Below are 23,941 nucleotides of genomic sequence, written 5' to 3'. Positions count from 1 at the left end.
TCTCTCTCTGTGTGTGTGTGTGTAGCTATGTATACCTTCCAATACTCCATACATCTGATGAAGTGGACTCCAGTATACAAAGATTTACACATATTGCCCATCAAAGTTTATACAATAATAAAAAAAATAGACTTTAAGACTGTGTTGTTTTTGCTGCAACCGAGGAACATAGAATCTACTTCTCTGGAAACCAGGGTCTGGTGCCATGAGGAATCATTCAGTGCAGCACCATGCAAAAATAACAAAGCTATTTTTCCTACAAAACCCCAAGGGGCAACAGCAACAGAACTCTCCTGTCCCTACCATGAGCTAGAAAGAGCTGCAGTTTTCCAGACACAACAAGATTAGGAGAAAGGGGAAGGAAGGGTCAGTCGCCCCATGACAAACATGCTAAACTTGCTCCTTGTCTTACAACATGGTGCAGGTGGGCAAGAGCAAAAAAAGATTAGCAACAGTCTAGCCCCCTCCCCCTGATCTATTTCTTTTGTCTTCTCCCAGACTCAAATGGCAAGGTGGAATGCAAAAGATCCTTAAGCCCAGCAGGGAAGCTGCTCTATTGTTCAGCCTGGGGGGAAGAGTTAGGTAGAGATTGCTAGGCCCCAGACAGAAATCGGTTACCTGAGGCTGCATACACAGCTATACCTTTACGGCACATTCAAAGCGTATTCCTCCACCCCATCATATAAGTTATCAACACTGTTAGCTTCATTAACTATGAACCCCCAAAAATCTGGGATACCCTCCAAACCATCTGTAAGGTTGATAATCTTTTTGTAGGACTTTGCAGGGTGAAGCCTACATTTTCTAGCTCTCTCCCTGCCCTGCCCACAAACCGAGTAATTAATACATCAAAACCAGGGTTCACAGTTAACATCCGGAAATCCAACATTGTTCAATTAAGCCGACATTATTGTTCGTTAAGGCTTGCTGGGAATGGTAACTTTGTGAGGGGTAAACTACAGTGCCCAAAATCCTCCAATGGGGCTTGAGGCAGAAAGTTGGGACGCAAGGCAAGACAGTCCTCACATCTCCCCCATGGTCACATTGATTAAGCTAATTGTTCCATCTCTGCTGGTAGCTACAAGTTGAGGTGGAGTGGGGTATCCGGCACCCCCAAATTAAGAGGCAAGAGGTGCTCAAATTATATGCAAACTCATTGTGGAGGCATTGATCCTAGTGATGAGTGTAACAACGTATAGGCCAGCTGTTTGGCAGAGCTATAGCTATGTGGGGGCTAGCCAGGTTTTTTGCCCCAGGCGAAACCTCTGGAGGGGAGCCATTGGGGCTGCCAGCCTGTGTGCGTGTGTATGCAAATGCGTATGGGGGGCCCCCGCCAAATTGGACCTTCGACCTGGGTGAAAATTAGCCTCATTTTGCCCCCACATTTGGCTCATGGTTTTCTGTTTTAGCCAAAAAGTTACAGTATTAGGTCTCACAGAGTTTAATGTTCCTGACTGCAGGCAACATCCATTGAATTTGAGCTTCAGGTGCTCTGACTTGGGTGATAGCATCTAAAACAACTAAGTGCTGTATCTGTACCCAAATTAGTCACCCTGGTGGGATCACACACAGACACACACTTTCCATCCAAGACTGCATTGTTCCAGTGTCATCTGCCACTAGGAGTCAGAGGGTTACTCTGACCCTGCTAGCTTTGAGAAACAAACACTGGTGCCCTGGTGATTGAGATAAGCTAAACCTGTTGAGACCTCAGGCAACTACCTTGGGAGATAACAAAATACCCAACAAATTAGCCAGGTTATTCCACTTGTGTACATATACACACACTTCTTGGTAATTCCTTTTCCATAGGATAATCTGCCCATAGTACTGAGAAGCCAACAGGATGGCTAGGCCTTGTACGCCCCACAGACATGGGCAGACCTTCTGCATCTGGCTTTTTCCAAGAGCTCCCAAGGATCAGGAACCTATTTCAGCCTGAGGGCAGCATTCCTTTGTTGGCCAACCATGGGCAGAACAAAAAGTGGGTAGGGCAAGAGTCAAAGTGGGTGGGGCAGCAGATGTCGCTCTTACCTCTGACCCTAGGCTACATACCAGCTATGCAAAAGCCAGTAGTTTCTACCCACCACCACCCATTTCTCCATCCAGGCAAGCAAGAGGCATTATATCCCAGTTCCATGATACTTCTCAGCCAGACAAAAGCACTCTAGGAAGGTGTTGGGCAGGGCTTCTGAGGGCTTGGTCTGGGGAAGAGTACTGAGGGCCAGAGAGGGGCCTGAGTGGCAACATGGTTGGAATGTGGAAGAGGACCTTTTTTGGTGGCCACTCCCATACTTTGAAGCTCTCTTCCTAGAGAAGCTAGACTGGCTCTCCCCTTATTGTTCTTTCACTGTTATTCCTGCAGGGCTCTGGGAAGCGGTCGCTTTCAAGGAAAGGGCTTTCATTCACGCTGTGTTGTGTTGTTTTTACTCGCTTTGTTTACTAGATTTTATAGATTTGCTTTACATTGTTTTAATTCTATTATAGTTAATTACATTGAAACTATTATCTTTTATATGTTTTTAGCTTTCTGTGTTTTATCCGTGTTTGTTTTAGTTTTTATAAGCCACCCTGAGTCCCAGTTTTTGGGGAAAGACAGGATAATAAATAATAATAATAATAATAATAATAATAATAATAATGATGATGATGATGATGATGATGATGTATCCCCAACCTTCCTTTAGGCAATCTGATCTGGGCCAAAATTACTTCCCTCCCTAAATGATGACTCTCCTCACAAAAGTGACCCAAAGTGACTTTCATCAAAATCAATTAAAACAAATGCAGAAATCATAGAATTGTAGAGTTGGAAGTGACCTCAAGGATGAAGCATTCCTGACAGGTGGCTATAACCACTGAAATTCAAAGAACACAACTATACAGACGGGTCTTGCACATCCGCCCCCAACTAAAAAACGGCCAGTGATGATCTATCAGGTTTTGGTCATGGACAAAAGCACCACCTGCCACCATGCTCAAAACAGCCCTGACCTTTATTGGATAATATTTCTCTAGGGACAAAAGCCTGCTGTACTATAGTTACAGCTATAGTCATCATGATGGCTCTTTGATACCTAGAGGATGGATGCTAGTTACCATGGAACAGCAGCAGGAGACAGCAGTTAGCCACTGTGGGAATCTGGGTCCTGGATTTAGATAGGTCATTAGTCTGATCCAGCACGGCTGGACTAACGTTCTTCATGGAGGTGCACAGAACTCTTCCTCAGAACCAGTACCACAACAGCGCTGAAGGCTGGTAAGGAGTTCTGTTGGTTTCTAAAGCCTGCATACTCAAGGACTACTCCCATGCTGAAATTGTCTTGCCTGTTTTCTAGTACAGCACCCACTGTCTATGTTACAGTGCAGAAAGTCACAGAGTGGAGCAAACCACACAGAGTAAACATGGATGGGCCATCACTTACCCTCGCTTGCATTTTTTATAGACTTTATAGATGCTTTCTTCAGGCAGACCGTATTTTTCTGAAATCTGGAAGAGAAAAATAATATTCTGTCAATACTGTTGCCAGAGGCATCCCCCCAGTGGATAATGTTCTAGCAGTAAAGGGAACCACTGCAGGCAATGCTGGAATCTCTGACCTACTGAGCCTGTAATCTTTTGCATTTTTATTTTATTGTACACCGTTTCAATAGTTTTGGTAGCAAAGCAGTATATAAATATAAATGAGGATAAGATTAAAATTAAAATAATTATTTGGGAGCAGCCCAAAGCTCTCTCCTGCAATCCCTTTTCTGACGCTTTCCCAAAGGCGGTTCTGTAAATTGATATTTCCCCCCCCCCCAAAGTGCTGTTTGCTCTTTTCCAATGTAAAAGTGTGCAAAACCAACACACACACACACAAGCACAGCCATAAAAAACGGCTATCAGATAATTTCAGACGATTGTTTGCTTTATTCCCCACCTCAGCAAAGAAGAGCTGGGGTTATCAGGAATGGTCTGATAGACATCACAGAAATATGCTTCGCATTGTGTGCTCTGCAAACACTGAGAAGTGGGGAGGGGGAGGTGGGAGAGAGAGAGAGTTTCCAGCCAGCCCAAGGGAAAGGAAGTGAGGTGCAGAGGAGAAAAGCCTGACCAGAAAAACTTTCTCCACCTGGGAAACTGATTGGAGAAGGGGCGTTTAACAGTGCGAAATATGAAAGTCATCACCATTAAAACAACATCAACAAAAAGATGCACTTGGCAGGGGGCTGCAGTTGACTGTGACTTTCTGCGTTGTATAAAAGAGCCCCCATACTGGTCAAGGTCAGAACAGGCATATTGTAATCCAATATGCAATATGCATTCAAATATAACACCCCAAAGTGATTGCACTACACTACTGGCATTAGTGCTGGCCCACGACCTTTGACTGACCAAGGCAGAAAAGCTTCATTACGCCCTTCTTATATTGAGCAACATAAAATCTTCTGCACAAGCCTCACTGGGCCTGCTGGGACCTTAGAGTAGCTCTTAGCTCTTCCAATGGAGATTCTGCAGAAGAAGGTCCTGCATGTCATGTAGTGGAGGGGTTTAAAATGTTGGATTAGGATCTAGGAGACTAGGGTTCGAATCCCCACTCAGCCATGAAGCTCACTGGGTGACCTTGGGCCTGTCACTGTCTCTCAGCCTAACCTACCTCACAAGATTGTTGAGGCGAGAAAATGGGGAAGGGGGAGAACCATTTATGCCACCTTGAGCTCTTTGCAGGAAAAGCGGGATATAAATGCAACAACTCCCCCCAAAGTATTTACTATTACTTCATTAGGTAGCCTAGTAAATTTTATGTAGCAGAGATGACCGGGGGATGGGGGGGGGAAGAGATGGGGGTAAAACTTACAGCATTCCTCAGGCCTTTGAGGTCTGGCGTCTTCAGCATGAGAGCATCAAAAACCTCCTCCGATTCTCTTCGTACATAGAGCAAGACTGAAATGTATGAAACAGACAGCTGTCACATGTGGGCTCAGCCTTCAAGAGTTGGTCATTTCTAACTACACAGAAGCTACATGCGGTGGTACCTCGGGTTACATATGCTTCAGGTTACATACGCTTCAGGTTACAGACTCCGCTAACCCAGAAATAGTACCTCGGGTTAAGAACTTTGCTTCAGGATGTGAACAGAAATCTTGCTCCGGTGGTGTGGCGGCAGCAGGAGGCCCCATTAGCTAAAGTGGTGCTTCAGGTTAAGAACAGTTTCAGGTTAAGAACGGACCTCCAGAATGAATTAAGTGCTTAACCTGAGGTACTACTGTATACACTCCTGTTAACTCTGCATCCAGTGCACTCTTGCCACTGTTTTCAGATGCGATGTATACACAGTGTTAGCCACAATTTATATCTATACTCTCGTTTCTTATGAAATTAGGGCTATGTACACATTACTGGCTTAAAACGTAGTGAGGTTGTCTCCCCGTTCCGCACACTGTCTTTTAAGTTGCATTTATATGCTGCTTTACACACCGGAGAATAGGTGGGGATGCCTTCACCCAATGCACATTTACCTGATTGGTTTCCCCACACTTGCAACTCCCCCCCCCAGCTCCTCTTCTGTGAAGCTGTCATCTGTGCATGTGTTGTCATCTGCACAGGTACAACAGCTGTCTCAAATGCACACACCTCAGTTAATGCAGCTTAGGCTTTCAAACTGGATAGAAGCTGGTTTGAGGGAAATCGCATCAAGCAGCAGTATTTCTCAAGAAACTACAGGATAGATATGGATTGTGGGTAATGTCATGTGTACTCGGCTTCAAACAGCAGTGTTGGGAGCACGCTGGAGTCAGAGTACCGTATTTTTCCATGTATTAGACAATGTTTCTCCATACACAGATAGTGCAGATGGGGGATGGGCAATTGGTTGCAGCCACGAGCAGGAGATTGTCAGCGGCGATTAGGCGGGTGATTGGTGGGTGAGGCAATGCCTGCTGGCGATTGGCTGCTGCTATGGCAATTGGATGGGCGATTGGCGGCTGCTGGCGGATGATTGGTGGTTTTGGCGAGCGTTTTTTGGCAACCCCTCAAAAAAAGCTCAACAACTGTGGGCAATCACCCCCTTATTTCCTTAATTTGGAGTCCCCCCAAATAGGGGTCGTCTTATACATGGGGGCACGTTATACATGGAAAAATACGGTAAATGGCAATGTGTGTACAGCTATATTAAAAATAGAGCTCCTCTTCTCAGTCTGCTGAGACTTTGGAAGTGCCAGTTAGTTGTCCTTCACCCCACCAAGTTGCCCCATGATAAGATCCTCAAGGTGAGATCTTCTTTCTGGGCCTTGCCTTCAGCGCTATTTTTCATGGGCACATTTTGTAAGCCCACATTTTGTAAGCCCACAAGGCTCTTTCCTCATCTGTTCCACCTGAGGTTGTCGTTTCTTTGTCTATAGCTTGGTGTTGGGGTGGGGGTATGTGTGTGCGTAATCTCCGATAGCAATATTACCTCGTTGAGGGTCTTCCTCTTTGGCTTGCTTTGAAGCTAAAGGGTCAAATTCATCAGGAAATGAAGGGCAGCTCCTCTTTAAAGGCAACCTTAGTGAGGGAAAATGAAAGTTCAGAAGATTCCAGGATGGGCACCAAGATTCAGAAACAAGTGGTTCAAATGTCAGTACTGATGCATTGTTAAAGAACAAAAACAAAAACACAGCTTTCCTTCATTTCCACAGGGCCAATGCAGAAAATGTCCTAGTGGATTGTGCCCCATGGAGAGGGTCCCTCTGGTCTCCTTCTCTGCCACTCCAAATCCAATTCCTCACATTGCCCAACAGGTAAGGACACCAATGATGCTGAGCATTCTTCCTGCATCTCCAACCATTTCCTTGTGGAAGGCTAGGTTGTGGCAAAGTTCATGGTACAAGTCCTGCTCAGCATAGACCTACTGAAGTTAATTAACATGACTAATTTAGCTTCATCTATTTCAATGGGTCTACTTTGAGTACAACTTCTTTGGACACAACCCAGTATATATATCCTTGCCCTCAGTCTCACAGCACTTCAGCATAGCTCCTGTTCATTTGGTTTCAATGGGATTCTCACTCCAGATAATGTCCTACCAACATTATATTTCACCACTTTTATATATCCTGCATTTATTCCATTGGGGACCTCAAGATCTGGTAGACATCAACTTTGCAGGGCTGAAGGCACCTGATACAGCAAATTTCCTGCAGTTAATTGGGTCTGGGTTTGGTCAGTGCCTGGATCAGAGGCCTACTTATGTGGCCTTGACAAGACTCCCAGAGAAAGATGGGACAGAAACAAAATCAAAATGGGAAGTGGGAATAGGGCCAATGGGCTGTCTAATTATGCAAGAATATCTTGGACATGTGAGCCAAAGGGGGGGGGGGATGAATGCATATTTTGTACCTGCTAGAGTCATGTGGAACACCAGCGGTGGGTAATGCCTGTTGGAAAAAAAGAAAAGAGAGACGCTTTAGTCCTTTGAGATTAAAAATGCCCCAAACTTTTTGGGGCAAAAGTATTGTGGCCTCTCAGAAGGAAATCTTCTTCAGACTCTGTGGGTTGTATTCACCCAAGTCCTACTCAGAGTAGATCCCCTGAAAGTAATGAATCTAAGTTAGTCCCATCTATTAACTTCAGTGGGTCTACTCTGAGGAGGACTAGCATTGAATACCAGCCTATGTGATAATTTAAAAGATAAATGGGGTGTACTTATTAGATATGCATGCCCAAGGTACTGATTCCCTTGGCTTAAAAAAGGGGGGGTAAATGACTTTGTATTTATAATGTTGTTATGGTTACAGTGAGGTTTAAGAACAACATCCAGAAAATAGAACAGTCCCACGGCACCCTGCTTTTGCAATTTAATCATGAACCTATCTGAGAGTAGACCTTTCAATCCTCTCCCTCCCCTGCTTAAATTGTGCTTCTGTGGCCAGACACTCTGCACTCCTGCTCTCTAATCTCCTCACATCTTTATTTTGGCTTTTAAATTCCTTCTCAAAGCCTGTACTTTCCTTGCTAGGTATCCCTAGACAGACAGTGAGTGGACATCTACACTACAAACTTAGGTTTCGTTTTAAACCAGTTTATCATTTATGGCTTTCCCCACAGAATGCTGGGAATTGCATTTTCAGGACATGACAAGTTCTGTCATGGAGCTCTATTACACAATTAACTTCCCAGGGTTTCCAGGGAAAGGGGAAATACTTCTTCTTTTAAAAAAGAACAGAAGTCTGGGGGGGGGGTAGAACTGCCCTTAATCAGTCACTTTCTTGATGCTATGCTTTGCACTCCCATATCTCTTTTTTGCTTCACACAAAATTTACAGTGCAGCGTTTAAACCAAGGCTGGGAATCCGTGGCCTTCCAGATGTTGAGGGACTCCAACTGCCATTAGCCCCAGCCAACATTGGCCAATGGCCAGGGATGATCGGAGCTGGAATCCAACAACGTTTGAAGGGTCGCAGGTTCCCCATCCCCAATTAAAACAGCACGCCTTCTCCCAAAATCCCTACTCGTGCAGTTGAAAGGTTCCTTTGAAATAAACCAAAATTGAGTCTTGATACCTAAAATAAATTAAGATAATGGGATCGTTAATGGTGGCTTCTTTCCATTCCTGTAGCAGCAGGATGCTTTACTGCCTTAAGAGGTATTTGAAGGCAACATGCAGCGGGAGCTGTAAGGGGCAGCCTGTCCCATTTTGCTGCCTGAGGTGAAACACGAAGGTGCTGCCCTGCCCATGTGCTGGTCCTGCTTACCAGGGTCATATGGCTGCGACTTCCTGGTTCCAGCACAATTGTGTAATAAGAGCTCAAGATCACGTGAGAGCCCCATGAGATCATGTGGAGGCCTCACATGGCTCTCATAAGATTTCTCCAGAACCCAGAGTGCCACAGCCACCTCTCCTTGGTGTCTCATGGAGACTATGGTAAGGGGGACTTACCGTTCCACATCTCTGGAGGTTTGAAAAGTGGACGTTTGGAATAAACAGGACGGGCTGGGTTTCCAAGTCAGCCTGTGGCTTGAGATACGTGATTTCGTTGCCTCGGAAGCCCGAAACCAAACAGCTTTTCAGACCTGGAAGGAAGAAGAGAAACTTAGTTTTCCACCATGTTTGTTGCTATAGAGACTCATCAAGGAGGGGAGTGGCAGAGACTCATCCAAGCCATGGGTGTTTTAGCTGACATTCCTGCATTGCATGACTTGATGACCCTCAGGGTCCCTCCAACTCTACAGTTCTATGATTCTAAATAATGAATGTCTCATGTTTGCAAGATTAGGACAAGACCAGTCTTCCCCAATCTTTTGCCTTCCAGATGCTTTGGAACACACACTAGTCAGCCCCGGCCAAAATGTCTGGAAGGCACATGGTTGAGGAAGACTGGGCAAGACAGAGGAGACCTATGAGCACCCTCCCAGTGTCTTTCCCTTTGGTTAAAAGCAGCTAAGCAGCGAAGGAAATACTCAAACTGCAGCATTCTCATCCTTCAAAATCTGCACTTATCCGAATTTTGCAATGCAGTTCTCTATAGTCAACTAATGTGCACAGAAATGCATACAACTGGGGTGAAGTTTGTATAAAAATGTGTAATATTGGTGAAGACAACATACAAGAAAGAATTATGGTAGGGAATATTGCTTTGCAAAAAAAAATCCACATATTCAGAGAAATTTGCCAGTGAATTTTCAGGAGGCCTTGAAAAAAATGATGTGGAAAGGTAGAGAACTGGAGTTAAGAATAGAAAAATGAGAAGCTGAAAGAAACCCAAATTGACTCATTGACCAACCCTTACTCTCTGCCCAAAAAACGTCCCACAAGGTGGCTGAGAATTGTTTTTTAAAAACCAATGATGTTGGAGGGGGAAGGGAATTCAAATGGAAAAGACCAAATTCCATCAACAGAAACAGACAAAAAACAAAGCCAAAACAAAGACCCAAAGTAGAAGTTTCAGACTTCATGCAACACTAACACAATCTGATCAATCAGCACACACACGCACACACAGAGCTTTCTGAAATAATAATAGAAAAAGCCTTTGGGGAACTATTTAACTGAGAGGTGGCCCGGACACTGTTTCTGGAAAGCAAGTTTCTGTAATTTCCACGATCTAATTTTCAGACAAGAATGATTAGATGTGTCTGAAGAACATAAAAAAGTCCAGAATAGAGCATAAGAGTTTCTGTCTCACCTTATTATTAATAATAATAACCTCTAGAGCGCCTACAGTAATTAGGTGCCACACACAAATCAAAATGAAGACACCTGCCCTGCCTTCGAGCTTACAATCTGAGACTAGACTTATAAGAGAAAGGGAGTGGAGGGGGAGAGTGGAAGCCAGAGGATAGGGATCAGCTTGACAGTGCCAAAATGAAGAGATATCTCATTCAACTGAGATCTTCTTCTCATTGGTCCCCCACTTTTGGAAGCTGTCTTTGGCTCCATACACACAGCACATCTGAATAACATTCAAAATACCCCCCCCAAAAAAAAGGGAATCATGGGAATTGAAGTTTGTGAAGGGTGCTAGAAGTGTAGCTCTCTCAGCAGTAAACTGCAGTTCCCAAGATTCTCTGGAGGAAGCCAAGGACTTAAAATGCACATTAAATGTATGAATGCAGCCTCTGACTGTGTCTGACCAATGGCTCATCATAGTTGAGCCAGTAGATCAGACACAGTCCTAGGCTGCATACTATTGACACCTACTGCCAGTGGCTATCCAGGTTTCAAGGGAGGGGTCTTCCCCAACCCTGCTTTGGGATGGCAGGGATCAAATCTGTGTCCTTTTACGTGCAATGCAGATGTTCTCCGACTGAGCCACAGCCTCTCTCCAGCGGTGCCCAAATTGCAAAACTCTCAACTTGAGGCATGTTCATCAGGCACGTTCGTTGCTAATTTTTAGGCGCCAGGCAAAGTCCGCCGGGAGCTTTTAGTCGTATTTTAAGGATCTCAATCACTGGTTTTAGCTGCTATTTTTATCTTGCCACACTCGTTTGCTCTTCTTCCACCTTTCTGTAGTTTTTATTGCTGTTTTTATTTGACATGCTATTAATTCTGTTTTGAACGTGGAACTGTTTTGTAAGCTTCCCAGAGGGCACGTGTCAGGGCATATCGATCCCATGAGTAAATAAATAAATAAAAACGAAAGAGGTGCGTTTGTAGAAACAACCCTTGAAATCCAGTTAGGGCCAGGCTGAGCTGACCCCGCCAGCTGCTCTTTGCAATTTCCCTGCAGCCCTTGATCCTTCTCCGGTCAGGGACTAAGGCTAGATTGCCCTTGCTTTTTCCTCTTTGCAACCCCCCAAGGCAAGGGACTGTTGCGGCAGAGGCCTCTCTGGCAAGCAGAGGGAAGCGGGTTATCTGTAGCTGAGGGTCCTAATCACCAGGCATCTCACTCCCCGGGCCATCCTGCGCACCATGCATTCGAAGCGCACTCTGCCGGCAGCACATGACCTCACACACCCTCCCCTGAAGGCAGCGTTTATATATACAGGGCCCACACCAGCTTCCTCGCCCCCTTCCACTCACTCACCATTGTTATTGGCGTCCAGACATTTTCCCTTCCTCCTGAACTGCTTGCGTTCATCGTCCCGCATTTTCCTCTCTGCTCCCTGCAAGGGAAGTTGAAAGAGATGAGAAGCCGAAAACTTACCAGCACAGGCAACACCCAATTTACAACACGGCTTATGTTCCAAGGTGCCACACGTTGAAGTGAAATCGCATCTATTTGAAACACCTCGAGAAAGCCTGCAAACACCCTTTTCAGTGACGCTTTTGTGATGGATTTAGGTCACGTCTGGATTTGGTGCAACGCACGCACGGCCGCACACATATCTGATGCGTCTAAAACGGTGGTTGCCTGTATGTTGCTGTGAAACACATGCCTCCTGAGCATTCATGGTATTAATAATACTGTCACTTGGGAGGAGATTGCGCCATCTCAGGAGCAGGGACGCAGCGAGGGGGCACAAAACTGGCTGGAGGAGAGGCGGAAAGAAGAGCTAATTTGTCCATGGCTAGGGGGCGCAATCGGGGCGGTTCTGCCAGGGGCGCAAGATCACCTAGCTATGGCTTTGCTCAGGAGCCTGTGCACCAGACACACTGCATCTCCAGGTGAGATCCTTGTTTGCTAAGGCAACGCTGCCTAGTTTCAGGGGGAGAGGCAGGCGTTGCTTCCAGTGAAAATGGCAGCTGAGGTGGCTCCGTTAGGGGAACCAAAGCATTGCGCCACCAAACACAGTCTGCCTGCACCTGCCCGCCTTCTTGCAACCAATCTAAGTGGTAGGACTGCTTCTTCCTCCTTAGTCTCAGGAAAAGCACAGGGACAAAACCAGAAGTAGTTGGCTCTGCCTCTACCTGCTCCCTATCTTCTGCCCTGCTGGTCTCAAAAGGGAGCACCCACTGTGGGTGAATGGGTACACTCGTAAAGGAACACCTTTGTCTCAGAGATTTACCTAGGATCAGGGTGGATAAAAATCAATGTGGTTTTTTAAAAAATAATAATCATCATTTTTTAAAAATTTAAATCAGATTTTTAAAATTTAAATCGGATTTTTAAAATAAAATGCTTTTGGAGGAAAAATCTTTCTGAAGATAGTTTTCTATTTAAGTTACACTATAGTCCAAAGGCTATTGATCAGGAAAGAAGGATTTGTTTTAAGTTTTTCATGTGTGCTAAAACTCAGTCTAAAGTTGTTGTTGTTTTTAATTGTTTAACCACACCAGTTAACAAACATGGATACATATGCTATAATGTTACTGTTTCAGCTAAATAAATTGTTTAAATTGTTATTAAGGAAATGATTATTTTTCTCCTTCCATTAAAGTACAGCAGAAAAGTTGTCCAAATATAAACAATTAACTTATTAAACCTTACAATAAGTTCATAATTACCTCTCTATGCATTTCTAATAGTATAACCAAATCAGAAATTTTTGTTATAACTGTAAAACTACTCTGAAAATTTATTATTCCAAAAAATGAAACCTTCACCTGGTTGTGAATATTAAGATTATACCAGCAAGAATGAGTCTTTCTATAAAAAAATAGAGATTTAAATCAAGTCTTACTGACTAGTGATTTAAATTGTGATTTAAATCAATTTGATTTAAATCAAATCCACCCTGCCTAGGATAGCCAGATGCAAAAAGAGGACAGCTTAAAGCAACTATTTAAAAATCCAGGTGATTTCAGCAGATGTAGGTATTAAAGGTGCAGGGGCCCTGCCCTCTTTTGCATCTGTCCTCCCTAGATTATACCTGCCTGCCCCTAGTGATTTATGGCTACGGAGAGAAGCCAGGTTTCTCCACCTTCCCCACCCCTGCTCCAAACATTGTGTTCCAAATTGCAGCCCATTGACTGTGTGCCGCAGAACACAACAGGATGCTTTCAGAGAACCAAAGAAGCCCCTTCTCTGGGCATCCTTGGTTCCATTTCTCAGTTACCCTGAGCTGGGGCGGGGTGGGGAGAGCAATGCTGGAATATGTGTGCGAAATATATGTCCATGGCAGCCTGCATAAGCAAGAGTAGACAGAGCACTCTTTCCATTTCAAATATAAGCTTGCCATTGAAATGCAAGCATTTATCTTAGGGGCAAACTAGATGTGGTATTAATCTTGTGACAGCAATTAACAGGCATTTTGGAGTTTGGCGAGAGACATCGTGAACCATTATCTCCAAAGAGAAAGAAGATTGTAATCCATGAAGCCGTTTCAAACAGGGGAAGGTAAAATTATAGGAGATGCTGTAATTCCACAAGCAAATATGTGTTCCCAGGGAGTCTTTGGGGTCGTAGTTCTCAAGCAGCAGTCCCTTCATCCCCCATGGCAAGCCATTTTTTTAAATGAAAGGACTTTTGGAAGAGGTCAGGATTGTGTATGTCAAATTGCTGTTCAAAAAAATAAAAAGCCTTTGAGAAACCCAAAGTACTTGTTTGGGTCCCAGCCTATAACTGGGGCCAAAAATGCAGAATGCAGGCCTGCACATATTTCTCACTTCAAATTTTGGACAGTTCGACTAGTGAGGAAAGAATCTAGCTGAACTGGTCTGACGGCCAGTCTAGATGTGATGTTAACAGTATGAACATATGTAGCACATATGTGTGTGTATGCAATTAACATGCACATTTAAAAGAATGTTTGCAGAATGGAGGCTTCCCTTGTGATGTAGCAGCTTCAGAAGAGTTATTATTGCCAGAATCACAGCAGCACGGTAAGTGTCGAGAGTCTCCCCACCTTCTGCAGTCCTGCTGCTTGGCCTCCCTGCAGGCGATATTAACTTCTTCTTTTGTAAGCCTTTGTCCCAATTGCACCCACACGACTAACCTCACATCTAGTTTGGCCCTCAGTGAAAGGATCCAGAACATGGAATGTCACCTCTGGGCTAGTACTGAATCAGATTAAGCTCCTCGAACATTTTCATTATATGTTGCCTCCTAGCATTTAAAAACTGGAGGCTCACCAGTGAATTCCAGTCTTGACCGATTTACAGGTGAACTCTTGCACAGTTTACGTTATTCACGTTTAAAAGCTTTCATCAGAGCCAAGTTCTTCAGCTAGCAGTTCAGCTCTTGCAAAGCTGCTCTTAAAAGGCCGTGTCTTTGTTTAAGAAGCTTATTTCTTTCTTTCTTACATTCAGTGCTTTTTTTCTAAAAAAAGGTTTAAGGGTACTCTCATTTTCCTACTCTTGTTGAAATACTGCCCCTCAATGAGGCCAAACTTAGATTCACAAAATGTTTAGGGGTACCCCTGCGTCCTCCCAGAAAAAAAGCACTTACATTTTTATACCCTGCCTCAATCACAGGGAGTTCAAGATGGCATACAAGGCTATCTCCCTCCTGTTTGAGCCTCACAAAAGCTCTGTGAGAGAAACTGATTGGCCTAAGGCTATCCAGTGTGAGAGGATTTGAACCTGTCTCTCCCAAGCCCTAGTTCAGGCATCCCCAAACTTGGCCATCCAGAAATTTTTGGGACTACAACTCCCATCATCCCTGGTTAACAGGACCAGTGGTCAGGGATGATGGGAATTGTAGTCCCAAAATATCTGGAGGGCTGAGTTTGGGGATGCCTGCCCTAGTTTAATGCTCTTACCACCACACCGCATTGACTCTCTGACCCCTTATTCCCATCACTCGGACACACGTCTTTTGGAAGTCCTTTGCATCATGACCTCTTTCCCAAAGGCTTCACTCTACCTTATCACAGAATATTTTGATCTGGCAGACAGCTCGGTGAATAAGCCGGTTCGTCCCAGTACTGTAGTCATAAGTGTCTATCTGGAGATTCAAAGGGACTCCCTTGACGCCTTTCTGGGAGGAGAAATCTGTGCTCAAGCAGTTCACGCCGATAAACACCTGCAGGAAGAATGGACAGAGTCAGGATGCAGTGGCATCAAAGCACTTCTCTGAAAGATACAGCAAAATCCAAGAAGTTTGTAGCTCAATGGTTGGACATCTGCTTTGCATGCAGAAGGCACCTGATTCAACCCCTGCCCATCCCCAAGTAGGGATGGTAGGATGCAACCCTGGGGTGCTGCTGCTGATGATTTTCTGGTCCAAATTTAAGCACAGCTAAACCTTGCAAATAGAAAATAATGAGCCTGGCTCCATTATTTAGAGGCTGGTAGATTCAGAGACAGGTGGCAGATGCAGGAAAAGGCCTTCAACAGCAACTCCCATGTATTTTATGTCTCTGAAGCCTCAGCCTTCAACAACCCCCTGGGCAGAAAGGGGAACAAGGTTTCTGGTAAGTTACATCTAACCTAAGTGCCCCAGATGACTATCACATGCTTGGAATATTTCCATGGAGGGAAAGTGAGGCGGAAAAAGATGCTTTGAAGATGGCTTATAACCTCTCAGTTTTTAGGTTTTTGTTTTTTTTAAGACCATGGCTACCTTTAGGCTAAAAAGAAAGGTGACCCAATGAAATTTCAGAGCAAAAAAACCTACCAACTGATCAGGTTTCAGAGTCACTAAACAGCAGGATTACTATGCATGTCTACTCAGAAGCCCTATTAAATTCAGGATATCCTATGACTGCAATTCTATGCCCACTTACTTGGGAGTAAGCCACATTTAACTCAGTGGAACGTACTTTGGAGTAGGGTACACTCTGCAAATTCATCTAGCCTTTTTCATTTATACCTCTTGCACAATCTGTCCTGCGCATGATAACTCTGTTGCAAGCCAGCACTACCTGTGACCTACCAAGCTAAACAGAGTCCACCTCCTGGTTTTGCTGTTTTCTTGGGATTGCAAACCCAAGATTGCTTTGCACCAACAGACCACGGTTCATGTCTGTTGTGGGTATGTTGAGGCCTTATTCCCTATTGCAACATAAAGCTACCTTGAATATCTGGTCTGGGTTTATGGGAAAGTACAACTTGCAGAGCCTTATTAATCTGCAGGCTAATAAATGACAGTTTATAGTCTCAGAGTTGTGGCAGGAAACTTCCCCCCTATAGCCCAGCTAACAGTTTGGTGTCAGCTGCTGGTGTAGTGCTTAAAAGAACTATGAACATAGCAGGACATGTGACTGGTTTAAATCTCAGTTTGGTCAGGAACTCTTATGAAAGCTTTAGACAAGCCAAATCCCTCCAGACATCCCTTTTATTGTGGGTTCATAATGGTTTGTGCTCATGTTGATATTGCGGTGGTTATATCCAATCGGGCTTTCAATATTATTTGCACATGCAAAAGATTTGGGGCGGACATACTGCTTTGTTTCTGATCAGCGCATGTCCTGTAGTTTATTGCTGAAATCCTGCAACTTTTCATACCATGAATGTTCTGCTTCATTTTTGTCCCACTTTTGTAGTGTTACAGCCCCTTGGGGAAGCAACACATAACAAAGCGAAGCTGGACAAATCCACCACTGATGCACTACTGTTGTGTCAAGGCAGAACACGCTGCAGAAGATACCAGCAATAAAACACTAGTCTGGAGGGGCCCCCAGTTTCACCTTTGAAGACAAATAGAGTGTCGTCCCCCCGCGAAAGAGAGCTGAAGGTAGAACAACAGAGGCACCCCTGCTTATTCTGTGCAGACCTGTCTCAACTCAGTGTCTGTTCACAGGTTTCCGCAGCACTTCAAACCCTGCAATGCCTGTTTGACTGGAGTTGATAGCAGAACAAACCATAAAAGACACAAGGGTACAAACTGAAGTCTCCATGTGTGCAGAGGAGTTAGCAAACCTAGCTGAAAGGGTGCTGATGAAAAGTGACTGTGAGTTTGAAGCACGGTTTAATGTTGGAATGCCAAAGCAGGAATGGGGAACATGTGGCTCTCCAGATGTGGCTAAACTACAGGTATGAAATGGAGGTAGGTTTGCGGTACAGGGGGGACCACATGATTTGCACAGGCCTGATCATACCTTTGCTTCTTCAGCAATGTTCCAGACGAAGGACAAGGCGTTGTAAGCCACCTCCTCAATATGCTGCACAGTATTGAAATTCTCTTTACAGTCAGCTGGAAGGCATGAAACATGCAGTTACTCTTCAATTGCCCAATTATAACTTTTGAATTAAGTAACAACCATACTCTTAAAGAGGTGTGATATGCCCCACCCTTCAAGGCTACCGGAAACCACTCCTAAACTCCTTCTGGATTCTAAGGTGAAGATCCAGATCTAGAGGCGGGGGCCGGGGCCAGGAAGATAATTGCTGATTTTTCCTTCTGGTGGCAGACCCCTGTGTCTCATGCAAGTTTCCAGAGCTTTCAAGGGATGCAGAAGTCTGCTATTAAAACTGGGTAGCTGAAAGCTATTCTTCATAATTTTCTATGTACACACACAAGGCCACCCCTTTATCCTAGGAATCTTTATGATGAAAACCCTGTAAACACTGGGTGGGGTATAAATAATAACTTCTTATTCTTATTGTTATAAATCAGAGCAGCGACCAGTTCAGTTTAATACCCTAAGTGCTAATAAGGACTGCATTCACTTGGAAATAAAAGAGGGAGGGTTTTTTCCACTGTATCTGTTTCCTTTCCCTCCTAGACAAGAAATCCGAAAGCATCTCTATTCCTTACCAACATCAATGACTCTCTGTTTAGCTGTAGGTTGACGTGAATGCCAGTGCTTCCAGAACTTGAGCTGCTCCACTGGAATTTTTTCATTGTCAAAAACCACCATCACAACACTCTGGGAGAAAGGGGGAAAGCCAATTGGATCACTGTTCAATACATAATACTGTAGTATATGTAGTATTAACTTATGTATTCATTTGCAAAATCAAATCCAGCTTGGGGAAACACTTTAGTACAGGAGTTCCAGCCCATGGGCTGGTATCCATCCCCTCCCACACAGTAGGGAGCAGCTGAAAGGGAAAAGGGCTTTGCTGTTGTGTAATGTATGCAACTGCCACTCCTTTCCTTTTCAGGACCTACAGCAGGAAAACCAAAGAAAAATGTCCAAGCAAAGAAAAAGCTCGGTGTACCTTGGAAATATGGAAAAGGCACCCATGCATTTTGCAACTGCATGACTGCAATTGTCAGGATGCAACTGCGTTTTGATGTTTGAGGTTTTGAATAACTGTCAGGAAAGGCTTGCAGTTCGTTTGTACATCAATATTATTCACATTCTTGTGCTGGGTTTAGTGAGTTCCACTTGGATAATGCAGCCCTCAGCACTTCCCTGACCTCTGCTTTAAAGCATATGCTATAATTTCTGAAACCTCCATAGCAATTGGCTGTAATATCTCTGGCTTCAGAAAACTGGGGGGGAAACCACCTCTATAACCATTGTTTCAGCTGTTCGACATCATATATTGCTGGGAACTTTCCTTGGCACATCACTTACCTTCACTTTATTAGAAGACAGGTGTAAACATTTCGCTTCTGCCGCTGTCCGCAGCGTGACTGGGTAGAACTGTCCTTTGTTGAGGTAGGCCATGGGTGAGTCACCCGATTTGATGTGAATAGCTTTAGGGGATCCCAACATATATTCAAAGTCACTTAAATGGAGCAATTAAAAAAGAGGGAGAGGGAGAAGGCAGAGATTAAATAAACCACTTATACTATTTTACTCTGCAAGACACACCAAAACACAGACAAAGAAGCCAGTGGCAGCTGGGGACCATTGGAACTGGTAAGGGCAGAAGGCAGAGAGGCCAACAGGAAGTGGAGCCAGAGCCAGTGGTAGGGTGAGCCAACTGATTCTCTTTTCCACCCCATCTTCCTCCCTAATGAGTTTTGCAGGGGCAACACTGAGACTGAGGAGGAGGAGGAGGAAGACACTGGGCGTTGGACTAGATGACCCTCAGGAGTCCCTTCCAACTCTACAACTCTATGATTCTATGAGTCCCTGGACTGGGTGCAAGTAAAAGGGTAGGCAGGTGGGACAGTGACTTATTCACCCAAATGGTGAATTGACAGAAGTATCTGAAGGCCAAACTAGGTGTCTGGCAGGATAAAGGTAAAGGGACCCCTGACCATTAGGTCCAGTCGTGACCGACTCTGGGGTTGCAGTGCTCATCTCGCTTTATTGGCCGAAGGAGCCTGCGTACAGCTTCCGGGTCATGTGGCCAGCATGACTAAGCCACTACTGGCAAACCAGAGCAGCGCACGGAAACGCCGTTTACCTTCCCACCGGAGCGGTACCTATTTATCTACTTGCACTTTGATGTGCTTTCAAACTGCTAGGTTGGCAAGATAGTCCTATGTATTTATTTATGTGTTTGTCCTGTTATATATAAAGTAGGTGACTGGAGGGGGTCCATTTTAAAAATAAAATAAAATAAAATGGAACACACGGATTAATCAAGCGAAGTTATTCTCCCTTCCCACCAACAACAGTGCCCAACGGGTATGTGTATGAGACAGAACTACCCTCTCATTAAACTTCCACCTTGATTTACTAAGAATATTTCTTCAGAGAAACACATTTCAATCATATTATTTGAGCAAGCCTTTGCTGTTACCTCTTGGCATCATTGGCAGAATAACTCTCTGAACACGGTGCATCTGTCTGGGACTTCAGGATATCATTGAAGATCAACGACTGCAGGGAGAGACAAAATCAGGACAGCTGTATATGGATTCTTTTGTATTCCAGTTCACCCATGGAAATAAAAACACCTCAAAAACCCATTCAGGTCCATTTGGAACCAAGGCAAAACATTCGTTCTGAATTTTTTGGAAACTGGCGTATGCCTCGCCATTTTTATCCACGTGTAATAATTTAGCAGGTGGAGGTTTTCTAAAAGTCCTAGGGAAAAGCTTCATCTGCTGCTAAACTGTGCCAGGCTGCTGTCAAAAAGCAGGGCTAATAATAATAATAATAATAATAATAATAATAATAATAAACAAGTTAGCATGCCCAGCTGGAATCCATCCCCTACTCTTAATCCAGTGAGCCTACTAAAGGCCATAGGATCAGGCCCTGAATAGGAGAGAGGGAATTCAAGAATCCAACTCTTTGGTGGTATTTTTTTCAACTAGCCTTGCAAGGAAATTCTAGGGGTTTGATGGAAGTGGAGGAGGATTGTTATATAAAGCAGAGCCTTCCCCAGCCTGGTGCCTTCCAGATACTTTGAACTATAGCTCCCACCAGTCCCAGCCATCAGAGACAATAGTCAGGGGTTATAGGTACTGTACCTACAATGACCCATAGCCTTCTTGGATCCCTCATTTCCCACCTCGGGGGAAGGCTGATGCTTTGCCAAATGAATGCATTATGAACCACATCCCAAACCACTTCCTGATCAGGTAAGGCAGTAACAGGAAGCTGCAATGCACTTCCTCTTCCTACTTTAGATGTGAAGCAGAACATCTGAGCCATAGGGGCTGACATGTGAAAGGGGACATAGCAAGTGGCTTCACACACACTTCTCCCCAGAAGCCCCCCTTGAAAGACACTCTGTCAACTCTACAACTTGAATGGCAGATCCCTTTTCACCCACCCTTAGCCAACTTCTCAACAATATTGTCAATATATTTGTGGTACATTTAAAGCTCTCTTTTACCACTTTAGGAGTTATGGCTTCCATGAAGAATCTGGAAACTGAAGCTTAAGGGTGCTGGGAATTATAGTTATGCAAGGAGGCTCCTCAAAACTCTCAGCACCCTTTGACAAACTATAGCTCCCAGGATTCTTTGAAGCGGGGAGCCATGACTATTAAAGTGGTATAATATTGCATTAAACGTATGGTGTAGTTGTGACTGCAGTGTTCATTAGTGGCAGATGGAGACAATGGGAGAGACAGTGGTTGTTGGGGATGGACATGGCTTCAGTCTTCCTCTTCTCCTTTCATCCACCATTTGCTTTGCATACGTCCAATGGATTGACCAGCCCTGATGTAGCAGCAGGGAGGGAGGTGGAAATTCGGCAATAAGCTACAGAAGACCGACAACATGGCTAGCCTGCGTACAGGCAGAGAAGATAATTTCAGGAAGCAGAAGGGCTGATGGAGGGAATGTTAAGAAGCGCTTCCAACAAAACAAGCCACTTCATCCTGTTGAATCTCAATGACGGCTAACTTGGCACATAAGGGACACTCCCTCTCTGCTCGCTTAATTAGTGCAATTTGTGCTGCTCCCATTTATACCATACATGTCACATCCTGCCCAGAGATGGGCAGAACCACAGAGTTTTGTTCTAGAAACGTTTTGGCAAGCCCAGGTGTCTGGGCACAGTGCTGACCTCCTGAGGGTCTTCTTTGAATGTGCTGTCCGGTTGCCACCTCTGTTGCGGCGGAGCCACGTGGATCGCGTCAAAGAGGGAATTGAGCGAGCTGTTGTCATACACATCCCCCGAGGTTAGCATATAGTTCTCGGGACTGGCTTCCAGCTTGCTGGTGCCCGGGGGCAAGGCAGGCGGCTTGTGAGGAGAGGGGATGCCCTCCATCCCTAAGCCATTCTTCTTGGGCACATCCAGATACTCTTGGTTCATGGAAACATTTTCAGCCAGGAGCTTCATGATGTGAGTGGAGTTTTCGAAGGAGGAAATCTCGGGTTCGTACTCCATCCCGTGGCAGTGCCTAGAGGCGGAGGAGGAGCCAGACAAAAGAATACTTAGCAATGCAAGACCATTTGGTCACTCATCTGCACCTGAGGCACAAGGAAAGAACACAGGCAACTATTTGGGCAAGGGAAGTTCATCATTCCCAAGCAAGGAAAAGAGTTAAATCTAACCGCTCCCCACCCAGCCCTTGTGGGACTGGGGAGAGCCCACGCTTCACGATGACCCCGCTGCAACGGTTCAGAAATAGGCATGTAAAAACACATAGCTCAGGGGTACACAGAGTCCAGGAACTGAGGGACTAAACTGGAAGATGCCAACCGATTGTTAACTTATTTCGGGGAGGGTTATCTGAAAAGCACGGAAGCCAAGGAGGATGAAAGGGAGTACATGGCTTGACTTGGAAGCAGTTGAAACAAAAGCAGGCTTATCACCTTCATGTTCAGTGCAGAAAAAGGCCACGGTGAGCCTCTCTCTCCTAGTTCTCGCTGTCCTTTGCTACCTCTGCCATGGGGGACATGGGTGAAGTTCAATCCCCCCCTCAGGCTAGAATAAAGGGGATTTGAGAAGAGGGAGGGGGTCCTACTGAACCATATTCTGGAGCCCCACACTTCTTGAGACAGTGCTCCAGGGTCTGCTGCACCAGCTCCGTTTAAAAGTGCTGCTGGCAGCCTGGGTCCAGAATACCCATGGCCACCTTCAACACTGACCTACCACAAACCTGTAAGATCAACCAGGAACAGTCTCTTGAATCACAACATCTATGCACCACGATCAGATCTTTGAAGGCTGTCCAGAGAGGCATTCTTAGTTCCTGTCCCCCAGCTATGGAATTCACTCCCCCTTAAGACATGCCAAAGTCAGGGCCTTGATGTCTTCCAGAAGCAGTATACCATTTCAAAAACATTCGGAGCGACTTTGGGTGGGTAGCAGAGGCATGTGGAGGCTGAGTCTTTGGCCTCGTGCATGAAACCATACATTTTAAAGCACCCCAAAGAATTCTGGGAACTATATTTGTTAAGATTGCTGGGAATTATAGCTCGGTGAGGGCAAACTACAGTTCCCAGGATTCTTGAAATGAGGGGGTATGCTTTAAAGGTATAGTAACTTGGGCTCTGGATCTCTTGCCCCTCCCCCCATTTTTAATATTTTTAACCCTTTGCTGGGCCAGTATTTGAAAGATAGTCACGAGCCAAGCTGACTCCCTGCACTTGCAAACTCTGGAGGTCTCCCAGGGCAGGATTCTCTCTCACCTCTTCCCAAGTTCGTTGCGCCCCGTTGTCCCAGATGGAAGGATCCTCTTCTCTTTTGGAACCTGTCAAGTTAACAAAAACCAGAAATGTTCCCTGAATAACAGGTAGGGAGAGAGACGCTTCTGGGTTAGCTACTGTCAAAATAGGTTAACTATGCTTTAATTTCCACATTTCCTTAGTGTCAGTACGTCCCCTCCCCCATGGTCCAGGGCGACTGTTTTATATATCTTTAGATTGTGAAATTGCTCTGAAATGCTTCATAGAAAGCAGTTCTTAAATGAATTAAATTAATAACAACAACAACAACAACAACAACAACAACAACAACAATCTCCTGCCTCTCACATCCATGCCAGGAAAAGCATCCTTTCTCAATCAACAACAAATGTGTTGCCAACACGTGATTATTACTGATTCTGTTGCAGAGCAAATCTGTTTGATCAGACAAGATGTCTGCTTATTCTGTGTGGACACAGAAGCGTGGAATGGGATTCCTTCCTTCTGTGAGACTCAGGCATCTGAGAGAGCATATCAACACTGTTTTAACAGTCATTCCCTCTTCTCAGGGAATCCTGGGAATTGCAATTTTGCATTTATTTATACAACTCTTGCACTGCTTTTCACCCCAAGTGTGGTCCTATGAGCTTTTCCTGTTGTCCTGGGGGCTTTTCGCCACAGAAGTGGTGCCGTAGTTCTGCAAGGAAAAAGTTTACCCCTCACAGAATTAAAACTCCCGGCACCCTAAACACATCGCAGTTCCAAGATTTTTATAAACGTTC

At 44.8% G+C, this 23,941-nt stretch overlaps 1 protein-coding gene and 1 long non-coding RNA gene across 3 annotated transcripts in view; one reads left to right on the top strand and one right to left on the bottom strand.

The window, feature by feature from the left end:
• Positions 1 to 23,941, bottom strand: part of GRHL3 (grainyhead like transcription factor 3) — a 52,143-nt gene that overhangs the window by 9,541 nt on the left and 18,661 nt on the right. For both annotated transcript variants that reach the window (XM_083751740.1, XM_083751741.1), the window contains exons 3-15: positions 23,163 to 23,224; positions 21,592 to 21,928; positions 19,871 to 19,950; positions 18,751 to 18,904; positions 17,982 to 18,093; positions 17,323 to 17,417; positions 15,147 to 15,305; positions 11,487 to 11,565; positions 8,900 to 9,033; positions 7,361 to 7,398; positions 6,438 to 6,526; positions 4,842 to 4,927; positions 3,426 to 3,490 (exon numbers count right to left, since the gene is read on the bottom strand). In XM_083751740.1, the coding sequence (XP_083607866.1) occupies positions 3,426 to 3,490; positions 4,842 to 4,927; positions 6,438 to 6,526; positions 7,361 to 7,398; positions 8,900 to 9,033; positions 11,487 to 11,565; positions 15,147 to 15,305; positions 17,323 to 17,417; positions 17,982 to 18,093; positions 18,751 to 18,904; positions 19,871 to 19,950; positions 21,592 to 21,928; positions 23,163 to 23,224 (1,490 nt within the window). The remainder of the gene's footprint in view (positions 1 to 3,425; positions 3,491 to 4,841; positions 4,928 to 6,437; positions 6,527 to 7,360; positions 7,399 to 8,899; positions 9,034 to 11,486; positions 11,566 to 15,146; positions 15,306 to 17,322; positions 17,418 to 17,981; positions 18,094 to 18,750; positions 18,905 to 19,870; positions 19,951 to 21,591; positions 21,929 to 23,162; positions 23,225 to 23,941) is intronic.
• Positions 2,836 to 13,878, top strand: LOC310850462. The gene is made up of 3 exons (XR_014567342.1): positions 2,836 to 3,259; positions 6,661 to 6,762; positions 13,589 to 13,878. It is a non-coding gene; the product is annotated as an uncharacterized lncRNA (long non-coding RNA).

The sequence above is a fragment of the Podarcis gaigeae genome, assembly GCF_964106915.1.
Source record: "Podarcis gaigeae genome assembly, chromosome: 8".
NCBI lineage: Eukaryota > Metazoa > Chordata > Lepidosauria > Squamata > Lacertidae > Podarcis > Podarcis gaigeae.
This window is presented reverse-complemented; position numbering and strand designations above follow the sequence as displayed.